General features: G+C 34.1%; 1 protein-coding gene across 7 annotated transcripts in view; it reads left to right on the top strand.

The window, feature by feature from the left end:
- The window catches only part of GRM8 (glutamate metabotropic receptor 8), a 693,462-nt gene that overhangs the window by 438,466 nt on the left and 232,330 nt on the right, over nt 1–22,666 (top strand). For all 7 annotated transcript variants that reach the window (XM_045564832.1, XM_045564831.1, XM_045564836.1 and 4 more), the window contains one exon: nt 3,757–3,957. In XM_045564832.1, the coding sequence (XP_045420788.1) occupies nt 3,757–3,957 (201 nt within the window). The remainder of the gene's footprint in view (nt 1–3,756; nt 3,958–22,666) is intronic.

Below are 22,666 nucleotides of genomic sequence, written 5' to 3' on the forward strand. Positions count from 1 at the left end.
CATAAAAGAAAATAAAATCAGATAAACCAACAGTAATATTTAAAGAAGAGATGTGTGTGCGTGCTTATGTATGTGTGTGTGTTTCTACAGCAGAGGGATTTACAGAGCAGCAACACGAACAACTTAACCTGTTAGATATCTATGTTTTAAAAATGCTCTCTGTTGTTTTTGACCCTTGGGCTCAAGCCTTTCCTGTGTTGCTTCACCCTCTTTTCTCTCCATTCTTTGCCTCTTCTTTTTCTACTCCTTTCCTATTTTCTGCTTCCACCCTCCCAGGAGGAAAACACTTAATTCCTTATTCTTTATTTCCGGATCTTTCATGTCTTTTTGGCTTCTACTCTCAATGTCAGCCATAGGCCTCCCTGTGCATCTAAGAACATGGTAGAAGCTTTGAAATTTGTAGATACTGAGAATTATATGTTCTTCGATTCTTCATCTGATGGGAAAAAGACAAGGATTTGATTAGGTTTTCTTCTAGTTGTGCATAAAAGAATTATTCTTATGTTGATACTTCAATGCCATAAAATTCTCTAAACAGCAGATCTATATTGGTATTTTTAAAATTTTTTATTTTTAATTATTATGAGTACATAATAGTTGCACATATTATGGGTACGTGTGATGTTTTGATATAGGCATACAATGTATATTAATCAAATCAGGGTAATTGGGGTATCAATCACCTCAAGCATTTATTGTTTCTTTGTGTTAGGAACATTTCCAATTCCATTCTCTTGGTTACTTTAAAGCATATCCTAACTTATTGTTGACTATAGCAAACTGAATTCAACAATGCATTAAAAAGATTATACTGGTATTTTTAAGAATTGTATTGGAGACAAAGTGGTTTCCAAAAGCTGATTCACAGACCAGGCTGGTTGTTATCAGAATTCCTTGGAGAGTTTTTGAAATGGCAGATTCTTCATGTTCCCCAATCAGGAGATTTTGACCCAGCATGTCTAGGGTAGTGCTGAGGGATCTTGCTCAAGGAGATGATCATGTGTGGGGACAACTGCTCTGGGCATCATAGCCTTCATTTTCAGTTATCAAGTTCAGTGATGCAAAACAAATGCAACACAGTGATAACCATCTAGACCTAAGGACTGATCCTAAAAGTAGTTATTTCAGTCTTCTATCACTAAATTCCCTTGTCACTTACCTCTTCTTTCAAGCAATCATCCTGGTTTTCCATGACTCTCCAGGCTGTTCTCCCATGTCCTGAGAGACCCCTCAGTCCTGGACTAACCAGAGGAGTTGGTCACTAAATAAGAGTCTATAAAGAAAAAAAAGTGGAATCTCTTTAGTTGCTATAACCATTCTTCAATATTTATGAACTTTGTACTTTATGGTTAAAACTATGAGAGAGAAATTTTAGGCAGAAACTGAAAGCGGTGTTATATAGGTAACTTGATGAGGTTCTGGGCTCAAGCAGTGCTGTCCTAGGACTGAGGAAACAAAAGTGTGATAGAAAGATGTGGAGAGGATATTGTCCCCATATCTAGCTCAGGTGACACAGGTAGGGTAGGTTGAAGGAGACAATATACCCTTTGGCACCTTGAAGATGCTCTTTGTGAGAACTAGTCTCTTTGTGCTCCCAAAGCTGCAAAACCCTAAATAGGAAGTTTTAAAGAAATAATGATATGATTCCCTACAATGATAGCCTGGTTTTAGATATATTGTGTTTGACATGGAAGCAGACTACATAGAGATATAATAGGCAATTAAAAATGTGGGCCTGGGCTGGGCGCGGTGGCTCACGCCTGTAATCCTAGCACTCTGGGAGGCCGAGGTGGGTGGATCGCTCGAGGTCAGGAGTTCGAGACCAGCCTGAGCAAGAGTGAGACCCCCGTCTCTACCAAAAATAGAAAGAAATGATTTGGACAGCTAAAAATCTATATAGAAAAAATTAGCCGGGCATGGTGGTGCATGCCTGTAGTCCCACCTACTCGGGAGGCTGAGGCAGTAGGATCGCTTAAGCCCAGGAGTTTGAGGTTGCTGTGAGCTAGGCTGATGCCACGGCACTCACTCTAGCCCGGGCGACAAAGCGAGACTCTGTCTCAAAAAAAAAAAAAAAAAAAATGTGGACCTGGCAATTACATGACAATAAAGGCTCAGAAAGCTAATCTTCCAAAAAGTGAGCTTATAAAATGAATTAAATTGATTTCTATAAATTTATAGAAATTTAATCCAATATTTTGGACTCTGTAACCAATACTTTAGATTCAAATTTATATTTCTAGACCATAGAGATAATAATAGTTGATAGTGTTGAGAATGAATAGATTCTGAGGTTGTGGGAAAAGAGACTCGTCCTTAGAGAATGGAAAGTTGAGACATGAAAAAAATCAGAAAAGCCATGCCAAAAGGGGAGGAACGGAATTCAGCACCATGACAGACTGCAGAGACTAGAATACCAACCAACAGCATCTAAAAGAACAGAGTGTCACAAGTTATTGAGACCAGAGGAAACATTATCCAGTGATTGGATGAATAAAAATGAATAAATTGATCACTACCTTTATCTAGATAAGAAGGTCTGGTTTTATCATACTATAAATATCCAAATATAAAACAACCATTTATTTAGATTTAACTCTCTAAATTTAGAGGTTATATGCATTGATGTTAAGAAAATACATATTTGTTGAATTTAAAGATGATTTATTAAAGGTAACTCACATCCACAAGAAAACTTAAAGTACTTGCTTTTGGTCTATCCAAGTGTCACTCCTTGTGTAAGGTTTGGGGGTAGAGGGATGTGGAAATGGTAGGAGTTCCTTCTTCATTCCCTTAATAAGCCCCTGATGTCCTTTCTGTAATTATTTCTTGTGTGACCAACATTCTTGACATCCACCAAATTGTTCTAAGAACTGAGAGAATATTGGGCTTTCAGTTTGAGACCTAAGAATGCTTCCCAAATCTGCCCTATGGGCATGAGAGATTATAATCTCCATGAGTCACAGTTTCTTCATCTTGAAAATGAGATTGTTGGATAATAGCTGATCTCTAATTTGTCTTCCATTTTTAAATTCTCAGCTCCTGTTACATATTAAACTATAAACACTAACCTAAAGGTAATCTCCAATGCCAATTCTCAGCCCTAAATAGGCGTAAACAGAGGTACAATTATTCTGAATGACATTCATTTTGAGAGATCTACGTCATTTTAATAGATAATTTAAATAGAAAATTGAGTTCAAAAAGAAAATAAATTGAATGATTCTTTTAAAGATAACCAGGGTCACTTAAGGGAATATTGTCATATAATAGTTACAAAAAGATTCCCAAATAGAGCACATTCAAAACAAGAACAGATTTGGAGGGTGGGGCTGGAGGTGAAAGACCTTACTTTGGGTCGCTAATTAAATTATTCTCCTGGAACTGAGGTAGATGGAAAGAATGACATTCTACACATTTTATTTAAAAGATCAAGCCACTACCAAAATATTATGTAATTAGTAGAATGTACATTATAATAGAACTCAATAAGGTAGAAATAAAGATAATGACAATACACTTATTTTATTTGCTCTATATCTTTTCATTGGTAATGAAATAGTTTCTACTCTTTCCAAATAAAAAATTCAGTATCCAGTTTAAAAGCCTGACTCAGTAAGTACAGGACTAAAGTAATCAGAAGTAAAAGCAAATAGTTGTGTCTCATTAAGTGTGCCTCAAATGATGGAAATCCTAGCTCTAATGGCATATTTTAATGAAATCTAACATCAATTGATGATTTTTCTTTTTCTTTTACAGGGCTGGAGCGAATTGCTCGGGATTCATCTTACGAGCAGGAAGGAAAGGTCCAATTTGTAATTGATGCAGTATATTCCATGGCGTACGCCCTGCACAATATGCACAAAGATCTCTGCCCTGGATACATCGGCCTTTGTCCGCGAATGAGTACCATTGATGGGAAAGAGCTACTTGGTTATATTCGGGCTGTAAATTTTAATGGTAAGTTACAACTTTTTTTTTTTTTTTGTCTCTAAATACTTTAGAAGTGACACGGTGTGTTTTTTTCCCCCTATATATAGAAGATACTCAGGCAGAGTAGAAAGCAAGCACAGGATTAGAAGCAGTTCTCCTTTTTAATCAGAAGTGTGAGTTTTTCCACCTGCTTTTAACTCTCAAACATATTTTTTGTGCTACCATTAATCTGCTCCTGAAAGAAGCAAAAGTTAAAAATAAGCCTCTATCAATCAAAATGTTCTACTTAAATATCACTATTTCAGAAATAACTTAGAAGGCTTATTTGACACCATTGACAACAGATTAGATTTCTTTGAAATTTTTTGTGTGTATGTGTGCTGTTCTTAGAGAAGAGATTATAGATATCTTGTTTTGAAACTCATTTTAAGCTTTTTAAACAGTAAGTTGACTTGAAGAAAATGGATGAAGTTGCTACATATTTATACTTGAGAGTGTTAAGTTTCTGTGTCATCTTCTCTTTCCTTGTATTTTCCTCAATGATTTAGTCAACTGGAAGCAAAGAGCTGCATACAATGCAGTGTAGATGGGATTTTCCTACTGTAAAAGCAGAAATGTTGCTTCTGTGACTGTCACAAGAAACTGAGACAGAATATGCTAGATTCATGGTATTCGGCTGAGAATAGCTGAACTGCCTGTCTGAAGTGATGAAATTATTGAATGCTGCTGTTCTTTCATGAAAGTTGTAATGGTTGCTGCCCATGACTTTGACCATTATTTTCAAATGAAATGATAGAATGCTCTGAGCTGTCTAATTCTTTTGGTTTGGCTGTAATCCACAAAATGGACATGCCTCCAAGCCACACACAGCACTGCACTGTCCATCATAATACACTCCAGCGACTTCAGCTGCCAACCTTTCTCAAAAAAGCACAAGGTCATCTTCAATTTAGAATTCAAGTGGAAACTTCTTTTTTCTTGCTTTTCTCAGGCAGCATAAGACAGAATTTGGTTTACATTCAACATACTGTATCCTTGTCTCCAGGATAATTTTTGTGAAGCATTACATAACATTAATTCGTTTGTTAAAAATATGAACACTAAAGGGAGTTTGCCAATAATTTTCATGTGGTTATCAAATTGAACAAAAGAGTGTTACAATATAAGGTTATTTACCCTAATGTGAGGTTGGGGAACACTTCCCTTATCCCATATTGTTCGTTAGGAGGTGGGAAGAAAAAGGCAAAATTTCTCCAGAACTGAAGGTCATCTCCAGAAGACAGGGAAAGCTTCTAAAGTACTGGATGAAAGCATTTTAAAGGCAAATTACTAATTTCTCTTTTATCTTAATCATAGATCAAAACCTGACCCTTCTGTGATGACTTCAATTATTATATCATACTGTAGTAATAATGATGCTATTAAAGACTTAAAAAATTTCTTAATGTAATGGCTCTTAAGATGATTTGCCTCTAGACTCTAATGATTTCTGACTTCTTTTGTCCACTTTTTATAGGTTTTTTTCTCCCTTCTACATTATCAGACTGTTGTTTCTGTGGCTGTGGCGGTGGCGGTGGCTGTGCTTGTCTTTAGGGCAGGTGCTAATGATACATTACTGGTGAAAATAGACAATGCAGTCATGGGATTTAGAATTTCGTGGAGAACTTAGATGTTAATCAAATAATCATACAAAAGTATAATTATGTAATCTGCAACAAGTGCAGAGAAGGGAAGTATGCTGGACTTAGAGTTTATGATAGGGAATACTTCCCTAATCTAGGGAGGAAGGGGCAGATGAAATCTGAACGTGGTAGGTGTCTAAGATAAGGGTGGGACAATGGGCAGGGCCAAATAGACCATGTAAGGTCATATAGGCCATTTTTAAAGTTTGTTCTTCATTATGAAAGCAACTGGAACGTACTGAAGCATAGTAGAACTATGTCTGACAGTAAAACAAGAGTAAGTATACCCCAGATGAGGGTCATGGAAAATAAATGAATTTTAATATGCAAACTTAGAATCTCTTTGAACACTTTGGAAATCTCCAAATTTTGCTGGGCTTGAGATGTGTCTGTGTTCCAATAGTTGATGATACAGGGTAAGAGACCTGAACATAAGCAAATTACCAGGGAATATACAATTCTCTTGATTTTTAGCAACTTTCAGGATATTCATCAATTTTTTATTTCATTATTGGCTTATTTATTAGTGTTCATTCATTATTAATACCTTGCCTGTTTATGATAAAAAGACACATAGAGCTATGCCAATATAAGCATACAATCAAAACTATTAAAGGCGGAAGAAATAAATATGGTAATGAGATAAAGGACTAAATTAAACTTTGAGCTTATTAAGCAGTCAAAATATAAAGATACCTGCAATGGGATTCATAATTTTCATTATATGATAGAAGCAAACCTCTCTATTTTTCAGGAAAGAATGAATTTTGTTAGAAATTATTTCCAAAAGAAAGGTGTCATATGGCACATTGACAGCCAAACGAGCAATACTATTTAAAAAAATTATACAGCAAAAACAGAAGCCCTTTCTGGCTGTTTTGCATACGTACTCACAATCAAAGTTAAGAAATGCAATGCTTGTTACACTGAAGGATATTTCATTAAAGGTGTTTTCAAGGCGGAGGATGCTAATCTTCCTTGATCCAGATTCATGACTCTTTTGAGCTCTGATGATATGAGTATGTACCATACTCTCTGAAGAATAAGTGAAGAGTACCTCCTTTTATACATTGCTTTTAAAATTCTGCATTCAGAGACATTCTACTCAGACATCTAACATTTCAATCAGTTACACTAAGAATTGTTGGGTTGGAGGAATTGGCATAGTCCTGGCCAATCCACTTCTTCTAATCCTACTTTACCAGTCTCGGAGGTACCTTGAAGTGTCCCAGTGGCTTTATGAAGCACATTTCTAAACCACAGACTTACAATATCATTGCTCTTGGGGATTTAATAGAAACTATAAGCAGACTTCCGGAGTTTGTGTTCTCTGTTGGGAGCCTAGCAAACAATTGTTTTATGTTGTTAATTGCATCCCAGTTGAGGGAGTTGTGTTGGTGATGGCCAGTGTTCTCACCCAGTGGGACAACCAACTCTTTTCCTAAGGCCTGGAAGTTCAAGGCATCCCTTGGCCGAACCAAGATTTTCCCAGGACCAGTTTTTAATCTCCTGAAGAACCTAGGTGTGCTTGACTAGACTTAGAGCTGCTTACTCTACATGACAACAAAAAATATTATATACTGGAAAGTTTTTCACATAGCTTCCACCAGTTGTCAAAGAATGAGCTTTATGAGGCAATTGCCAATTGTGGCCTTCCAGATTTTCTGTTGGGATCAGTGAGCTACAGAATGGACTCTCAAGTAACGAAAAAAAAAAATTGACCCATTGGATGGAATTATTTAGAAATGTCTATTTAGATGTCGATTAGTGGCTGCCCCAAACGGTACTTTTTGTATAGATAAAATTATTGCTAAATTGGTTCTTTTTGACATTAATAAGATATCAGGACATATTCCTTTTTGTGGTCCCTTTTAGTTTTGAGTGAATAAAACTATGTCATCGGTGTGGAGGAAAACTTTTCCAGTTTATAGTAGCAGCAAGTGAAGCAGCAGAGCAACTGGATACTGCACAGACCATTGGTATAAAATTAAAGGGAATTACGTTTAAAATTTAATCTTGCTGAGATTGTAACCAGGTATGTGGTATACCTACTTATGCAATTGTTTAAAGATACTTGTTTTAAAAGATCGTGCTTATTCCACAGTATCATTTAATTGACAAAGTAAAGTACATATTAGAATTTAGAATGGTAAACAATTAGTATTTCAGTCCACATTTGTTCTATAAAAAACAAGTAGCTAAAGTTGAAATATTTAGTCAAACTTCTAAGCTATAAAGTACTATTTGGCATCAAAGACATAAGCTACAACAGTGGTTTAATTGAATTTAATCACTCAAACTGTTTTTCTTAATCACTGGAAAAATTTAACTGAACTATCTTCTACACCGCATTTTAAGCATGTTCTGAATCATAGTGTATCCAGAATTACTAATGTTTTCCCTTACAAGTTTTCTCCACCTTTCCTTTCTACTTCGGAAGCCAGAGGGAAACAAAGACTTTCCTTTTGGGGTTACTTTATTTTTATTTGAACAAAATGCTATTTCTATATTTTTTTGAAATCCTAAGATTTATCAAAAGACAACCATAAAGAAAAGTTGTTCAGATATTTCAGGAACTTAAGCAACTATGTCAATCCTTACTCCAGACTGGTCTATAGGCAATAAAATATTAACACTATACATCTTGTAATAGAATCAAAGATTTTTCTGTTGCTATGAGAACCTTATTTGTCGTAAAGAAACAGTGTTGGATAGAATTTCAGAGATAGCTCCCTACTCCTTTTCCCTATAGTTGAGCTCATGTCATTGCAGATCAAGCATAATGGCATATCAATTGGGATTGTTTGATTGTATGTAACCAACTTAAGAAACCACGTTAAGCTTGCTTAATTAAGCTAAAAGGAAGAATTTATGAGCATACATCAGGAAGTTCTATGGCAGAATATAAAAGAGTCTAAGAAAAGAACTGGTTCTAAGAAAGAAAAACCTGTCAGAAAGCCTAACATCACTCTCTCTGTCTGCTTCATCTGGTTCTCTTTATATTGGTTTTCTCTACTTTTAGGTCCACAGGGTATCAGAAGGTCTGCATTTATACATTTATAGAATTAGGCTATTCTTGTTCAGGATACCTGCTAAGAATAAGAATTTATATGTATATTATATATATATAATTCCAGCTTCTTGGAAGCTTGAATACCATTAGCCAAACTTAAGTTGTTTGTCAAACCTGTTCCAAATTATCAGTGGCCAGTTGGAAGTAGTATAAACTTCGTCACTTGGTTGTCCTTGGTTGTCATGAGTCACTGCTTGTGGATAAAAGGGATATTTAGAAAGTTTCTATAAGTGACTTATGGGGAAAGTTTAAAAAGTAAGCAGAGAGGTGGAAACCTGAGAGAGAAGTGATGCCTGGGTCTCTGAATCTCATTGCTTCTTTAGGTAGGTGATTTTTTGTTAGGCTGAAGGAGACATAATTATGAATCACATAGCATAGAATCTTCTTTGTTTACTTTATTTTTTTAATTAAACAAATTACAAGTTATAAGTGGTTTTTGTTACATGGATGGATTATATCATGCTGAAGTCAAGGCTTCAAGTCTTTCGGTGTACCTGTCACCAGAATAGTGTACATTGTACCTGATAGGCAGATTTTTATCCTTAATCCCCCTCCTATCTATCCCCTTCAAAAAAAAAAAATGAAAGAATCACATGGAATCTGTGAGAAGAATCAACTTTGGAATTAGGTAATGCAAGCCCTCATATTGTGGTTGAATTCCCTGACACCAAGAGGAATGAAGCAGCTTCCCTAAATTTAGCAATGAGTAGAGATCTAAGTATTTTCAATGATCAATATTCTAAAGAAATATGGAAACATTTGCCAGATCATAGAGACTGGTATAGAGATGGAATTTTACCAGCATTTTCTTTTCTTTAGAAACCTTATTGATTTCAAGGACTTAATGCAAAATTTCCAAATACACAATTTTGAGAGTCTCTGAACACTATAGTCTGATTTTGATACAAATTTGTTTGCATAAAATACCTTTAATCTAAAAGAAATAATTATGGCTTAATATTAGGAAACATACTACAATCATGCCAATAAGTCAAATAAGACAATGATAAACATTTCGTATGGTAATGTAAAGCCATTTGATTGAAATATAACTTTCAGTTCTGTTATGAGTACAAAACAACTAGAAATGGAATAAATGTTTAACATGATAAAGTACATCTTTTTTAGTCTATAACCAATTATATATTTATAGTTATTCCTATCAAAGAGATGGATTAGACCTACTACCACTGTTAATAATATTCTATAAATTTTAACCAATGTGATAAAACATGAAGCAAAAATGACAAAGATTACTATTAAAAAAGGAAAAAAATAGTTTTACAATTATTTCCAAATGATTTGATATCAAGATAAAAGTACTTATTTTAGAAAGATGATCGAATATAAAATTAATATTAAAACATTAAGAGCCTTCCTACATAGTAGAAAGAAATCAATAACTAATATGTGGGAAATAGAACTTGGTTTCCTTTTCAAAAAGAATTTAAAATATCTTAGAATAAATTGAACCAAAAAGTATGAAAGACCTATATGAAGACAAATTTATTGAGAGACATACAACACATCTGAAAAAATGGACAGTCATTCCTTATTTATGGATAGAAGAGCTAATTACAAGAAAAAATGTTAATCATTTCTAAGTTAGTCTGTCTTCAGGATTAGTTTTATTCCAATAGAAACAAGAAGACAATATTTCTGGAATATTAAATAACATTTTATATTTAAATTATGATAATAAAAGTAAAAATAACTAAAATAATTTTGAAGAAAAAATTATTCCTATCAAACATTTAACATTTAAACATAATTTTTTTATTTCAAAATATTATGGGTGTACAAATGTTTTTGGTTACATTGACCACTTTTGTAATACTTGAGTCAGGGCTATAAATGAGCCCATCACCCAGATAGTGTTCATTGTACCCATTAGGTAGGTTTTTGCCCCTCTCCTTCTCCTCCCTCCCCTCTGCTTGAGTTTCACTGGATTTTACTTCCCTCTGCACATGTGTGCTCATTGGTTAGTTCCAATTTAATAGTGAGTATATGTGGTGTTTGTTTTTCCATTCTTCAGGTACTTTACTTAGGATAATGTTCTTCAGTTCCATCCAAATTGTTGCAAAAGGCATTAATTCCTCCTTTTTTATGGATGAGTAGAATTCCGTGGTATACATATACCACATTTTGTTAATCCACTCGTAAACTGATGGACACTTGGGTTGATTCAACATCTTTGCAATTGTGAATTGTGCTGCAATAAACATTTGAATGCAGGTGTCTTTTTAATAAAATGACTTCTTTTCCTTTGGGTAAATACCCAGTAGTGGGATTGCTGGATCAAATGGTAGGTCTACTTTTAGTTCTTTGAGTAATCTCCATACTGTTTTCCATAGAGGTTGTACTAATTTGCAGTTGCAACAAAAGTGTATAAGCATTCTTTGCTCTGTGCATCCATGCCAGCATCTATTGTTTTTGAACTTTTTAATAAAAGTCATTCTAACTGGGGAAAGGTAGTACCTCATTGTGATTTTAATTTGCATTCCCTGGCCAGGTGCGGTGGCTCACGCCTGTAATCCTAGCACTCTTGGAAGGCTGAGGTGGGAGGATCATTTGAGCTCAGTGGTTCAAGACCAGCTGGAGCAAGAGTGAGACCCCGTCTCTATTAAAAAAAATAGAAGAAAATTAGCCGGACAACTAAAAATATAGAAAAAATTAGCCGGGCATGGTGTTGCATGCCTGTAGTCCCAGCTACTTGGGAGGCTGAGGCAGAAGGATTGCTTGAGCCCAGGAGTCTGAGGTTGCTGTGAGCTAGGCTGATGCCATGGCACTCTAGCCCAGGCAACAGAGTAAGACTCTGTCTCAAAAAAAAAAAAAAAAAAAAAGTGTATTGCCATGATGATTAGTGATGTTGAGCATTTTTCATATGTTTATTGACCATTAATCTATCTTATTTTGAAAAGTTTCTATTCATATCTTTTCCCCACTTTTTAATGGGGTTGTTTGTTTGTTTGTTACTCGTGCTTGAGTTCTTTGTAGATTCTGGTTATAAGCCCTTTGTCAGATGTATAGCTTGTGAATATTTCCTCCCATTCTGTAGGTTGTCTATTTCCTCTGTTGATTATTTCCTTAGCTGTGCAGAAGCTTTTTAATTTAATCAAGTTCAATTTATTTATTTTAATTGTTGCTGTAGTTGCCATTGGGATCTTAGTCATAAAGTCTTTGCCTAGGATGATATCTAGAAGAGTTTTTCCTGCATTTTCTTCTAGAATTCTTATGGTTTTGTGCCTTGCATTTAACTCTTTTATCCATCTTGAATTAAATTTTGTGCATGGTGAGAAATATAGATCCTATTTAATTCTTCTGCATGTTGCTATCCAATTTTCCTAGCACCATTTACTGAATAGGGCTTCTTTTCCCCGGTTGTTGTCTGCTTTGTCAAAGATCAGTTGGCTGTATGTGGATAGTTGTATATCTGGGTTCTCTATTCTCTTCCTTTGGTCTATGTCTCTATTTTTGTGCCAATAGGATGCTGTTTTTGTTACTATAGCCTTGTAGTAGTTTGAAGTCTGGTAATATGATGCCTCTGGATTTGTTCTTTTTGCTTAGGGTTTCTTTGTCTATTCCAGCTCTTTTGTGGTTCCAAATGAAATGTAGAATCATTTTTTCTAGATCTATGAAATATGACCTTGGTATTTTGATGGGAATTTCATTTTATCTCTAAATCACTTTGGTCAGTATGGACATTTCAACAATGTTGACTCTACTAATCCATGAGCATGATATGTTTTTCCATTTGTTTGTGTCATCTGCAATTTCTTTCCTCAGTGTTTCATAGTTCTCTTTGTAGAGATCTTTCACCTTCTTGGTTAAGTATTATATATTCCTAGGTATTGTGTTTTATTTTTTTTCTTTGATATTTTATAATATTGACAGCATTTTATCTGTTGTCTTTAAAGTTAGCATAAGCAACAAGAATCAACCATCACAATTTACTTTTAATGAGCAAGTTATACTTTATTTTATTTTATTTTTTATTTCAGCATATTATGGGGGTACAAATGTTTAGGTTATGTATATTGCCCTTGCCCCCCTCCCCATATTCTCTTTGTAGCTATTGTGAGTGGTATTGTTTCTTTGATTTGACTCTCAGCTTGACTGTTATTGGTGCATAGGAATTCTACTGATTTGTGTACATTGATTTTGTAACCTGAGACTTTGCTGAATTTTTTTATCAATTCCATGAGTCTCTTGGTGGGGTCTTTGGGTTTTCTAGATATAAGATCATATCTTCAGCAAAAAGTGATAGTTTGAGCTCTTCTTTACTGATTTGGATACCCTTAATTTCTTTCTCTTGCCTGATTGCTCTAGCGAGGACTTCTAGTACTATGTTGAATAGAAGTGGTGACAGTGGACACCCTTGTGTTGTTCCAGTTCTTAGTGGAAATGCTTTCAATTTTTCCCTATTCAGTATGATGTTGGCTCTGGGTTTGTGATATATAATATGACTTTTATAATTTTTGGGTATGTTCCTTCTATGCTTAATTTGTTGAGGGTTTTTATTATGAATGAGTGCTGAATTTTGTTGAATGTTTTTTCTGCGTCTGTTGAGATGATCATATGGTCTTTGTTTTTGCTTCTGTTTATGTTACAAATCATATTTATTGATTTCCATTATGTTGAACCATCCCTGTATCCCTGGGATGAAGCCCACTTGGACATGGTAGATCATTATTTTGATGTGCTTTTGAATTCAGTTTGCTAGTATTTCTTGAGGATTTTTGCACTATATTCATAAGGAATATTGATCTATAGTTTTCTGTTTTTGTTGTTTTCTTTTCTGACTTTGGTGTAAAGGTTATACTGGCTTTGTAGAATAAGTTGGGGAGGGATACAATAAGTTGGGAAGGATATCCTCCTTCTTGATTTTATGGAATATTTTCTGCAGTGTGGGTACCAGCTCTTCTTTGAGATAATGTGTTATGTTTGTTGGTTTTTTATAGAGACAGTGTCTCATTCTTTCACCCAGGCTAGAGTGCAATGGCTTGATCATAGCTCACTGTCACCTTCATCTCCTGGACTCAAGCAATCCTGCTGCCCCAAGCTCCAGAGTTGCTAGGACTACAGGTATACCACCTCACCTGGCTGATTTCTTAAACCATTGTTTGTAGAGATTGGGTCTTGCTGTGTTGCCCAGGCTAGTCCCGAATTCAATTCATAACCTCAAGCAATCTTTTTGCCTCTGTCTCCCAAAGTGTTGAGATTACAGTTGTGAACCACCATGCCTGGCCTACATCTAAGCATAATCTTAAACTACAATAATCAATCCAGTGTGGAACTAGTACCAGAATATACATGTGATAAATAGAACTAGATAGAAATGTAAATATATAATGATGACATATTAATAAATAATTTTATACATGTGAACATAGATCTACATATATATGAATTTATCATATGATAAGGGTGTCTTTAGAACTCAGTGAGAAAGGACATTTTTCCAGTTGATTACCAATTTGTAAGAGATTCAAATGAGATTATTTTCTTCACATAAGATGGTATTATACACTTGGGACTTATTTTAGAAGTAGGTGAAAAAGAAGTAAAAAGAAAAAAAGGAAATATAGGGGAAGGTTTATCTGATTTGAATGGGAAAGTTTGAAATCAGTAAGAGAAATTATAATGGAAATATGGACATGTTTGTTTTGGTAAAACTTTTAACATTTGAATATTAAAAAACTATTTTGAACACAGTTTCAAAACAGAAATTAAAGCAAAGAATATACTGGGATTGTTGTGTCAAAGGATTAATATCTCAAATATTAAAGAAGCCACATAAATTGATATAAATTATGCCATTTCCAAGAGATCAATTAACAAAATTTATAAATGTTAACAAACATTTGGAAAAATGTTAAGACTCACTAATTATCAAAGAAATGCCAATTAATACACGATAAAGGACCATTTTCCCCTTATCAAATTTATAAAGTCTTAAAATTTATAATTGTTTAAAAGTAATTATATTGGTTTTCCCAAATATGTTTGGTGATAATAAATATAGTTGTATATTTTTTGGAGATCATTTGCTCAGTATATATCAAGTTCTTATTATCTTTTAGAAATATTTCTAAAAATTATTTGAAATAATTGTATTTATAGTAATTTATTAAAAAAACATGAAAGCAAAATCACAATTTTTTTCTGTTTTTAACTAAAACCCACCAACAATATGTTGTACAGTGGCACATCTTCACTGGGTTTTGAGATCCAATGCTTTTACACTAGTTCTGCCACTTTCCTGTGCTGTGAGCCCATACCAACCTCTCTGCCTCATCTTTTACATGAAATTGTACCCACATAATATGCTGAAATAAAGAAAAATATAAAAATATAAAAAAATACCAAAATGATTTAATCTTTGAGGTCTCTTTCAGCTTTAAATTGTCTACATATTCTTTTAAATATAAAGGTGTGTTTTAAAAATATATATGCCTATCAATGTTCTTGTTGTTTATATTAATTTTTATCTTTTACAAATCATTAATTTATTTAACATACATTTTATTAGGAATCTTTACCTAATTTTTTAAAAGGGCTTTGTGCCCTTTTAAAACCGAGAATACAAAGACTAATAAAACATGATTCTATGACTTGTCAAATTTCAAGAAATATGTTACATGTTACTAACAATAATTCAATTTGATAAGTGATATGATAGAGGCATGGATATATATGAACACAACATGAGGTTGTGATTAGGACACAACATAAGGGAGGCTTAAAGAGTACAACCCAGAGAGTAAGTGACATCTGATTTAAGTTACAAATAGAGGGTGACATTTTCTCTGGTGGACAAGTGTGGAAAAGATACTCATGGCAGAGAAAGCAGTCTAATAGCTGGGAGACAGGGAAGAGCAAGCACATTTTGAGAAAGCTGAGCATGCACAATGGAAGAATGCAAGAGAATGGCTGTGGGGGCATTCAGACAACAAGACTGTGAGAAGAGTTTGGGCCTGGTTAGAAATCTCTGCCAAGCTCTGGTACTTGAAATTGACACAGCAGGCAAAAAGGAACTGAAGCGGGACAGTGAATTGCTAGGATAAGCGTTTGAGAAAAATAACTATGGCAGCAATTTGAAGACTGAAGGAAGTGAGATTAAAGGCAGGGATGGTAAGTTAAGAGACAGTTCCAATAGTCCCACTGAGAAAATAATATCTGAAATGAGAAAATGTAAGTACACATGAAATAGAGAGAAGTTGAAGATGGAGGAAGGAAGCACAGAGTCATTTGCATGCTGCCTCTGTTCTATGCACTGCACTTTGGCTAGAAGCTAAGAGATGTTGAGATGTATCTTAACTTCTCCAAATGACCTTTTTTGTAACCATGACAATCTTATTACTGGAGTTAACTCAGCATTTTAGTATATATACTATTGATGTAATTGACTTGACACTGCTTTCTGTTTGATCTACTTCCATCAGTAGAAAATGAGACATAGAAAGTCAATATATGGAAAAATTGATATAAAATGTCATTGCTTGAAGGTATGATGCATAATTTCCTTATGATTAACTTTTACTTAGCTAGTAAATATAGATAAGGCAAAGACAAATGTGATGAAATGATTATCTATTGATCTTAAAAATAACATCCTTTTTGATAATTACCCGATTTGAAGTAAAATTGAGGAAATCATTATTAATAATTTAGAAGTACATTATATAATTAATTCTTGTAGTTTCTGTTTATATCTACGTATTCAATATTACTATATATCACATTCACTTTTTAAAAATTTATAACTATTTCTGGAAGTAAACAGATTGATTTGAAATTAAGTGATTTTTTCAGTTCTGATTAAGGAAACTTCAAGTTGCTTGTAAAGTATTACTCTTACAAAATAAGTCATCATAAAATTTAGCAGTATAATTGTACCTGCCTCTGTTTTCTGAATGGATAAGATGATAAATTGTGGGGGTTTTCTGTTTTTTTTTTTTTTTTTTTTTTTTTTTTGAGACAGGATCTCACTCTGTCATCCAAGGCTGGAATGTAGTGTAGCAATCATAGCTCACTGCAGCCTCTAATTCCTGGGCTGGAGTGAACCTCCTGCCTTAGCCTCTTGAGTAGCTAGGACTACAGGCACAAGCCACCACATCTGGCTAGTTTTTTGAAAAATTTATTTTGTACAGACAGGGTCTTGCTATATTCCCCAGGTTAGTCTCGAACTCCTGGCCTCAAGTGATCCTCCTTTCTCAGCCTCCCAAAGTGCTGGGATTACAGGGGTGAACCACCATGCCCCGCCCAGGATGTTAAAGTATAATTTCTTTTATAGTCATGAAGGGCCATGTTTATTAATCTCTTTTTTCTCCCTTAAAACATAAAGCCTTATATGTGGGCCAAGATTGAGCCAGTATTGAAGAAAAACTTGAAGCAAATCAGTGGAATTACTCTAGTTCTTCCTAGAGTCCTACTCAGCTTCACACATGGTGTTGGGCTTCTCTCTCCAAGAGAGAGATGAGGTACTAGAACCTCAATAATTGAGGGTTATGGGCTGACCCTAGCTCTAAACAGGGATGTCATTTAACCTTGAATGAAAGACAAGGAAACATGAAGGGACAGAGAAGATTTGAGGTGGTTGAGAAAGTTTCTGAAGGAGTTTATATTTAAGATGTGTATTTTTGATAGTGATGAGAAACACAAGCTTTATACTCAGACAGAGTTTGAATCCAGTTTCACAACTCCGTACTTTGTGATCTTGGCCAAGTAATAAAAACTCTCGAAATCTTTGTTTCCTATTTATAAAAAGGGAATATTAGTTTATATATTTTGGGTTCCTGTGAAGTTTAAACGTAAGGTAATCATGCATAGACAGTGCTTGATAAAGAGATAAACTGTACAATATATGGAGAATATTTTATCAATAGAGATTTAATGAAGTAAGAGGTTGGGTCATTTCACAAAGATGACTAGATGGGTGGGTTGGGACTGAAGACTTGAGAATCTTTAGAAAGATACAGACTTAAAAAGCACTACACATAGGGATCACTAGTGGAAGTGAAAACAAGGCAGAAATTAGAAAGGATGCTGTTGCCATGGCACCAATTAACAAAGTTCTCCCAGCAGTGTAATTTCCTTGGATATAGAAACAGACATAGGAATGTTTTTACAATGTTCTCTAAGTAAATGGGGAAGTACCTTACTGCTGAGATGGACATCTGATGAATATAGAGTAGATCAGATGAGGCTCATTCTCTGATTATTTCTTCTGATTCCTTCAAAATTGCATACATTTTTTTAAATGAAGGAAGGTATTTAATGGAATAGCTCCCATGTTATTGGGGTTAATTATTTTGTAGTGATATTTTGCTTCAGAAAAAATCTATCCAAAAATTATAATGGAGACGTGATTATTTTTCTCTTTAAGGTTATTAACTCTTATAATTGCATTAAAGTTTAATCATAAAGTTAGTTTGAAAGTGAGGGATATGATGAGAAAATTCCTTTGAGTTCTAGTGCCTAATTACTACACTTTTTTGGTTTTGGCTTTCTCAGTCTTTTGGCTGTGTTTAAGACTATGACTATAAAATAACCTTTTCGAACCATAAAAACACCTTTTAATTTACAAAAATTAGTAAGTGCATATTTATGGTATTTATGTGTATATGTCATACACATTCATTTAACAAACATTTATTGAATGGCTACTATGTGCCTGAACTGTGCCACTTGGTCTTTTTCTCCCTTTCATTTCACTTCTTCCTTTCCTTACTTCCTATGCCTTTATATTTTATATTCTTCCTTTATATTCTTTTCCGTCTTCTTGTCCTATTTCCTCTCAATATTTCTCTACTGGCTCTTGTGATCATTCAGTAACCAAGAGTGGCAAGTGACTAAGATAGTGAGCCTTTGAGAGACAGATGTGAGTTCAAATCCTACTTCTCCCATTTAGGTTGTGGGAGACCTTGGATGAGTCACTTAAATTTTATAAGCTTCTGTGTTTTCATCTTTGGATGGGAATAATAATAATACCTACCTCATAGTATTATTGTGAGCATTTAATGAGAGAATTTATGCTTAAGAACTTAGCACAATACCTGACACATTGTGAATAATCAATAAATGGTAACTATTATTTTTCCTCTGGTTCTCACTAGAATAAACCCTCTGTGTGTATACACATACTGAATTGCAAACATACACACATAAATACCCCCTAAATACACACCCATCCACACAAATTCCCCTAGGTTTCAGAGCATCTGATAAATCAGTAATATTGTGTTGTCTGAAATTAATTTCCCATTTCTTCGTTGTGTTATTCACCTGTTCTCAAAACTGCTTAGGCTTTTTAGTTTGCCCTTTCTCTTTTCTCTTGCAGTCACCTTCTGATTCCTTCATTTTTTATTAGAACCTTAGGGTAAGATATGGGAATAAGAAGACATAAAACCCATGTGAATCCATTTGGCCTAGAGCAAAATGAGACAAGGTAGATAAGGAGGTGGAGGCTGTTGCTTGAGATGGTGTTTAAGGAAAACGTAGTGGAATACAGTACACATCCTGTGTTAAGAACCTCACTGGAAACACCCAGTCATAGCTTGTGAAAGAGACACCTATGGCCTGTGGAAAGAATTTAACTGGAGCTTCCTAGTCAGACCCAACTCATCCAGAAAAAACACCTTATGCCGGTGCCCAGCTGATTCAGTTGCCTGTGTTCACAAAGCAGAGTGGACTCCACAGCACAGAATTAGGTAAAAGTCATGTTTCCTATTCATTTCAAAAAGTAATTCAAATGGAAATGAAAATACACATTTTGGCAGTTAAATTTTACTCTTCATCCTACTTGAAACAGCTCAAAATTTTGCTAGATCTTGTATATTTTTTCTAGCTATTTAGGTTATATAGGTGACCCTATCATTTATATTAGCTTGGGAATAACACTGAGAAATTTTGACTTGTTTAACAATATATCCAAAAGGTCATTCGTCTCAGCTCCTTGAAGAACTCTTAACTTCTTTTTGTTCTTCTCTAACCTTATACAAACCTTAAGCTTATGTTAAAATTTATATACCCTTATATCTATCCTGTCTTTGCTTTAATCAAAAATTAATGAAATGAAGAACCATGCTTAATGCCTTTATTTAACTTTAAAAAAGTATAAAATACATACAAAAAAGTGCATCAAGGTATAGCTTGATGAATTTTCATAATTTGAAAGTACCCAAACTAGAACCAGAACACCCAAACCAGCATTCAGAACACCAAACCAAACCCCAAATCCTCAGCTAGCACCTTAAAAACCTCCTATGTTCCTTCCAGTCATAACACTCCTCTCCACAAAATCACTCTCCTGACCATTAACAGCACAGACTAGGGGTGCCTGCTTTTATACTTCATGAAAATTAATTTTTTAATGCCTGGCTTCATTTTACTGCAATTTTTGATGAAGAGAAAGTAAAATATATTTCCACCATTATCTGTCTCTATTAATGTTATATTCAATTATTTAAATTTGCTTTGTTAGATATTCAATATTCAATTTTTAAAGCCCAATAAATTAAATTATTTTATAAAATAAAAACATTTAGTATCTATTAATGAAGTTTAAATATATGAAGAATTAAATTTTTAGTACATTAACTGTAATTTCTTTGAAAGTGGTAAAGAAATTACCTTCAAGAACCTTCTCATCTTGGTCATGTCACAATTATTCTTTTAAATAATAAACTTTACTTTTTAGAACAGTTTTAGTTTCACAGCAAAACTGAGTGGAAAGTACAGGATGTCCACAGTTTTACATTAAGATTCATTCTCGATATGCATTCTATGGGTTTTAGAAAAAGTATAATTACATGTATTCACCAGTATAGTATTATAGAGAATAATTTCATTGACCTAAAAATCCTCTGTCTTCCACCTATCTATCCCTCCCTCCCCCCAACCCCTTGCACATATTGATCTTTTTACTATCTCTACAGTTTTGCCTTTTCCAGAATGTCATATAGTTGGAATTATACAATATGTAGCGTTTTCAGATTGGTTTCTTTTACTTAGTAATATGCATTTAGGCTTCCTACATGTCTGTTTATGGCTTGGTAGTTCATTCATTTTTAGCACTGAATAATATTCCATTGTCTGGAAGTACCACAGTTTATTTATCAGTTCACCTAATGAAGGACATTATGGTTGCATACAAGTTTTGGAAATTATGAATGAAGCTGTGCAGCTCTCTGTGTGGACATAAGTTTTCAACTACTTTTGGTAAACATCAATGAGCTTAATTGTTGAAGAATATAGTAAAAATATGTTTAGATTTTTAAGAAACTGCCACACTGTCTTCCAAAGTGGCTGTACCATTTTGCATTTCTACCAGCAGTGAATTAGAAATCCTGTTCCTTCACATTGTTGACAGCATTTGGTGTTGTCAATGTTTTGGATTCTGTACACTCCACTAGGTGTGTAGTAGTATCTCATTGTTGTTTAATTCTAAATTCCCTAATGGCATATGATGAGCATCTTTTTACATGTTTATTTTATGTCTGTATATCTTTTTTGGTGAGATGCCTGTGTAGGTCTTTTGTCCATTTTTTAACAGGTCATTCGTTTTACTATTATTGAGTTTTAAGGGTTCTTTATATATTTAGAATAACTATCCTTTATTAGAAGTGTCCTTTGTAAATATTTCTCCCAATCTATGGCTTGTCTTCTCCTTCCCTTGATAGTGTCTGTCACAGAGAATAATTTTCATTTTAATGAAGACCAGCTTATCAATTCTTTCTTTCATAAAGCATGCCTTTGGTGGTATAGCTACATAAAAAGTCATTGCCATATCCAAAGTCATCTAGACTTTCTCCTATGGTATCTTCTAGGAGTTTTATAGCTTTACCTTTTATGTTTAAGTCTATGATCCATTTTGAATAAATTTTTGTGAAGGGTATAAGGTTTATGAATAGATTCATTTTTTTTTTTGCACGTGGATGTCCCATTGTTTCAGTACCATTCGTAGAACCCACCATTTTTTAAGTTGAAAGTTTTATCTCAGGTTTGGCATAGGCAGAAATTGAAGTTCCCAAATATTGTTTATTTTCCGTAACTTTGAGAAAATGGTTTTAGATAACAGATTCAGGTAACTCTTCAAGAAATTTTGATCATACTCAATTGTTCAAGCATTGTTAGAAATGAAGTTAAGCATTTTCTGAGTCAGAATATAATTGCATGTGTGTGTATGTCATCATTGCGGTTGTTTCTGTGATTGTCAGAACTGAAAAAGCATACAAATAATATTATCTAAGCAATGATGAAAGAAATAAAAACTAATAAGATGAAATCAAAAACCTACCTAGTGAAGATATTGGTACATAGGACTTACATACTGTCCAGATGTCTGATACCTGATTAACCCATATAGATGTTAAAATTAACTCCTGAAGTATATTTAACCTTCCAGGAAGCAGCATTCTCATGATTATTTTAGTTTAAATCAGCACCATGAAAAACTATTTATTGATTGCCTAATCCCATTAGTCTTTGTCCTAGGCACTGATGGGAAGAAAATTATACTGTTCCAGCTAGTCCTCTAGAATATTTCCCAAATGCTCATAACATCAGTGTAAGATTTGCCAATTTTGTTTTCCTTTTTAGCATGTAATTCTTTCATATTACCAGGGAGGAAAACACATTTTCTTTTCTTGACTCAGCTATTAATGACAACATGTCAAGGGTTGTCACAAATTCTAGAAGCAATAAATTCTAGAGTGCTGAAAAGGCATTTTAGAAAACTGCAATATTCTTGATTGTGCATTACCCCCCTTTCCAGATATCAGTGCTGCTTTATTTTTCTATTTTCATGTTTATTCTGAAATGACACTGGACATCTGCAAAAAAAGCTTTCAATCAACATTTCAGAAATATTATTATATTTTCAGGTAGTATTTAAATAAGGATTAGTTGGACATATCTTTCTGCTCTTACTAGATAACCTTCAATCAAAACCGTAAAGAGAATTGCCAATTCTTATACA

The sequence above is a fragment of the Lemur catta genome, chromosome 11 (genome assembly GCF_020740605.2).
Source record: "Lemur catta isolate mLemCat1 chromosome 11, mLemCat1.pri, whole genome shotgun sequence".
Lineage (NCBI taxonomy): Eukaryota > Metazoa > Chordata > Mammalia > Primates > Lemuridae > Lemur > Lemur catta.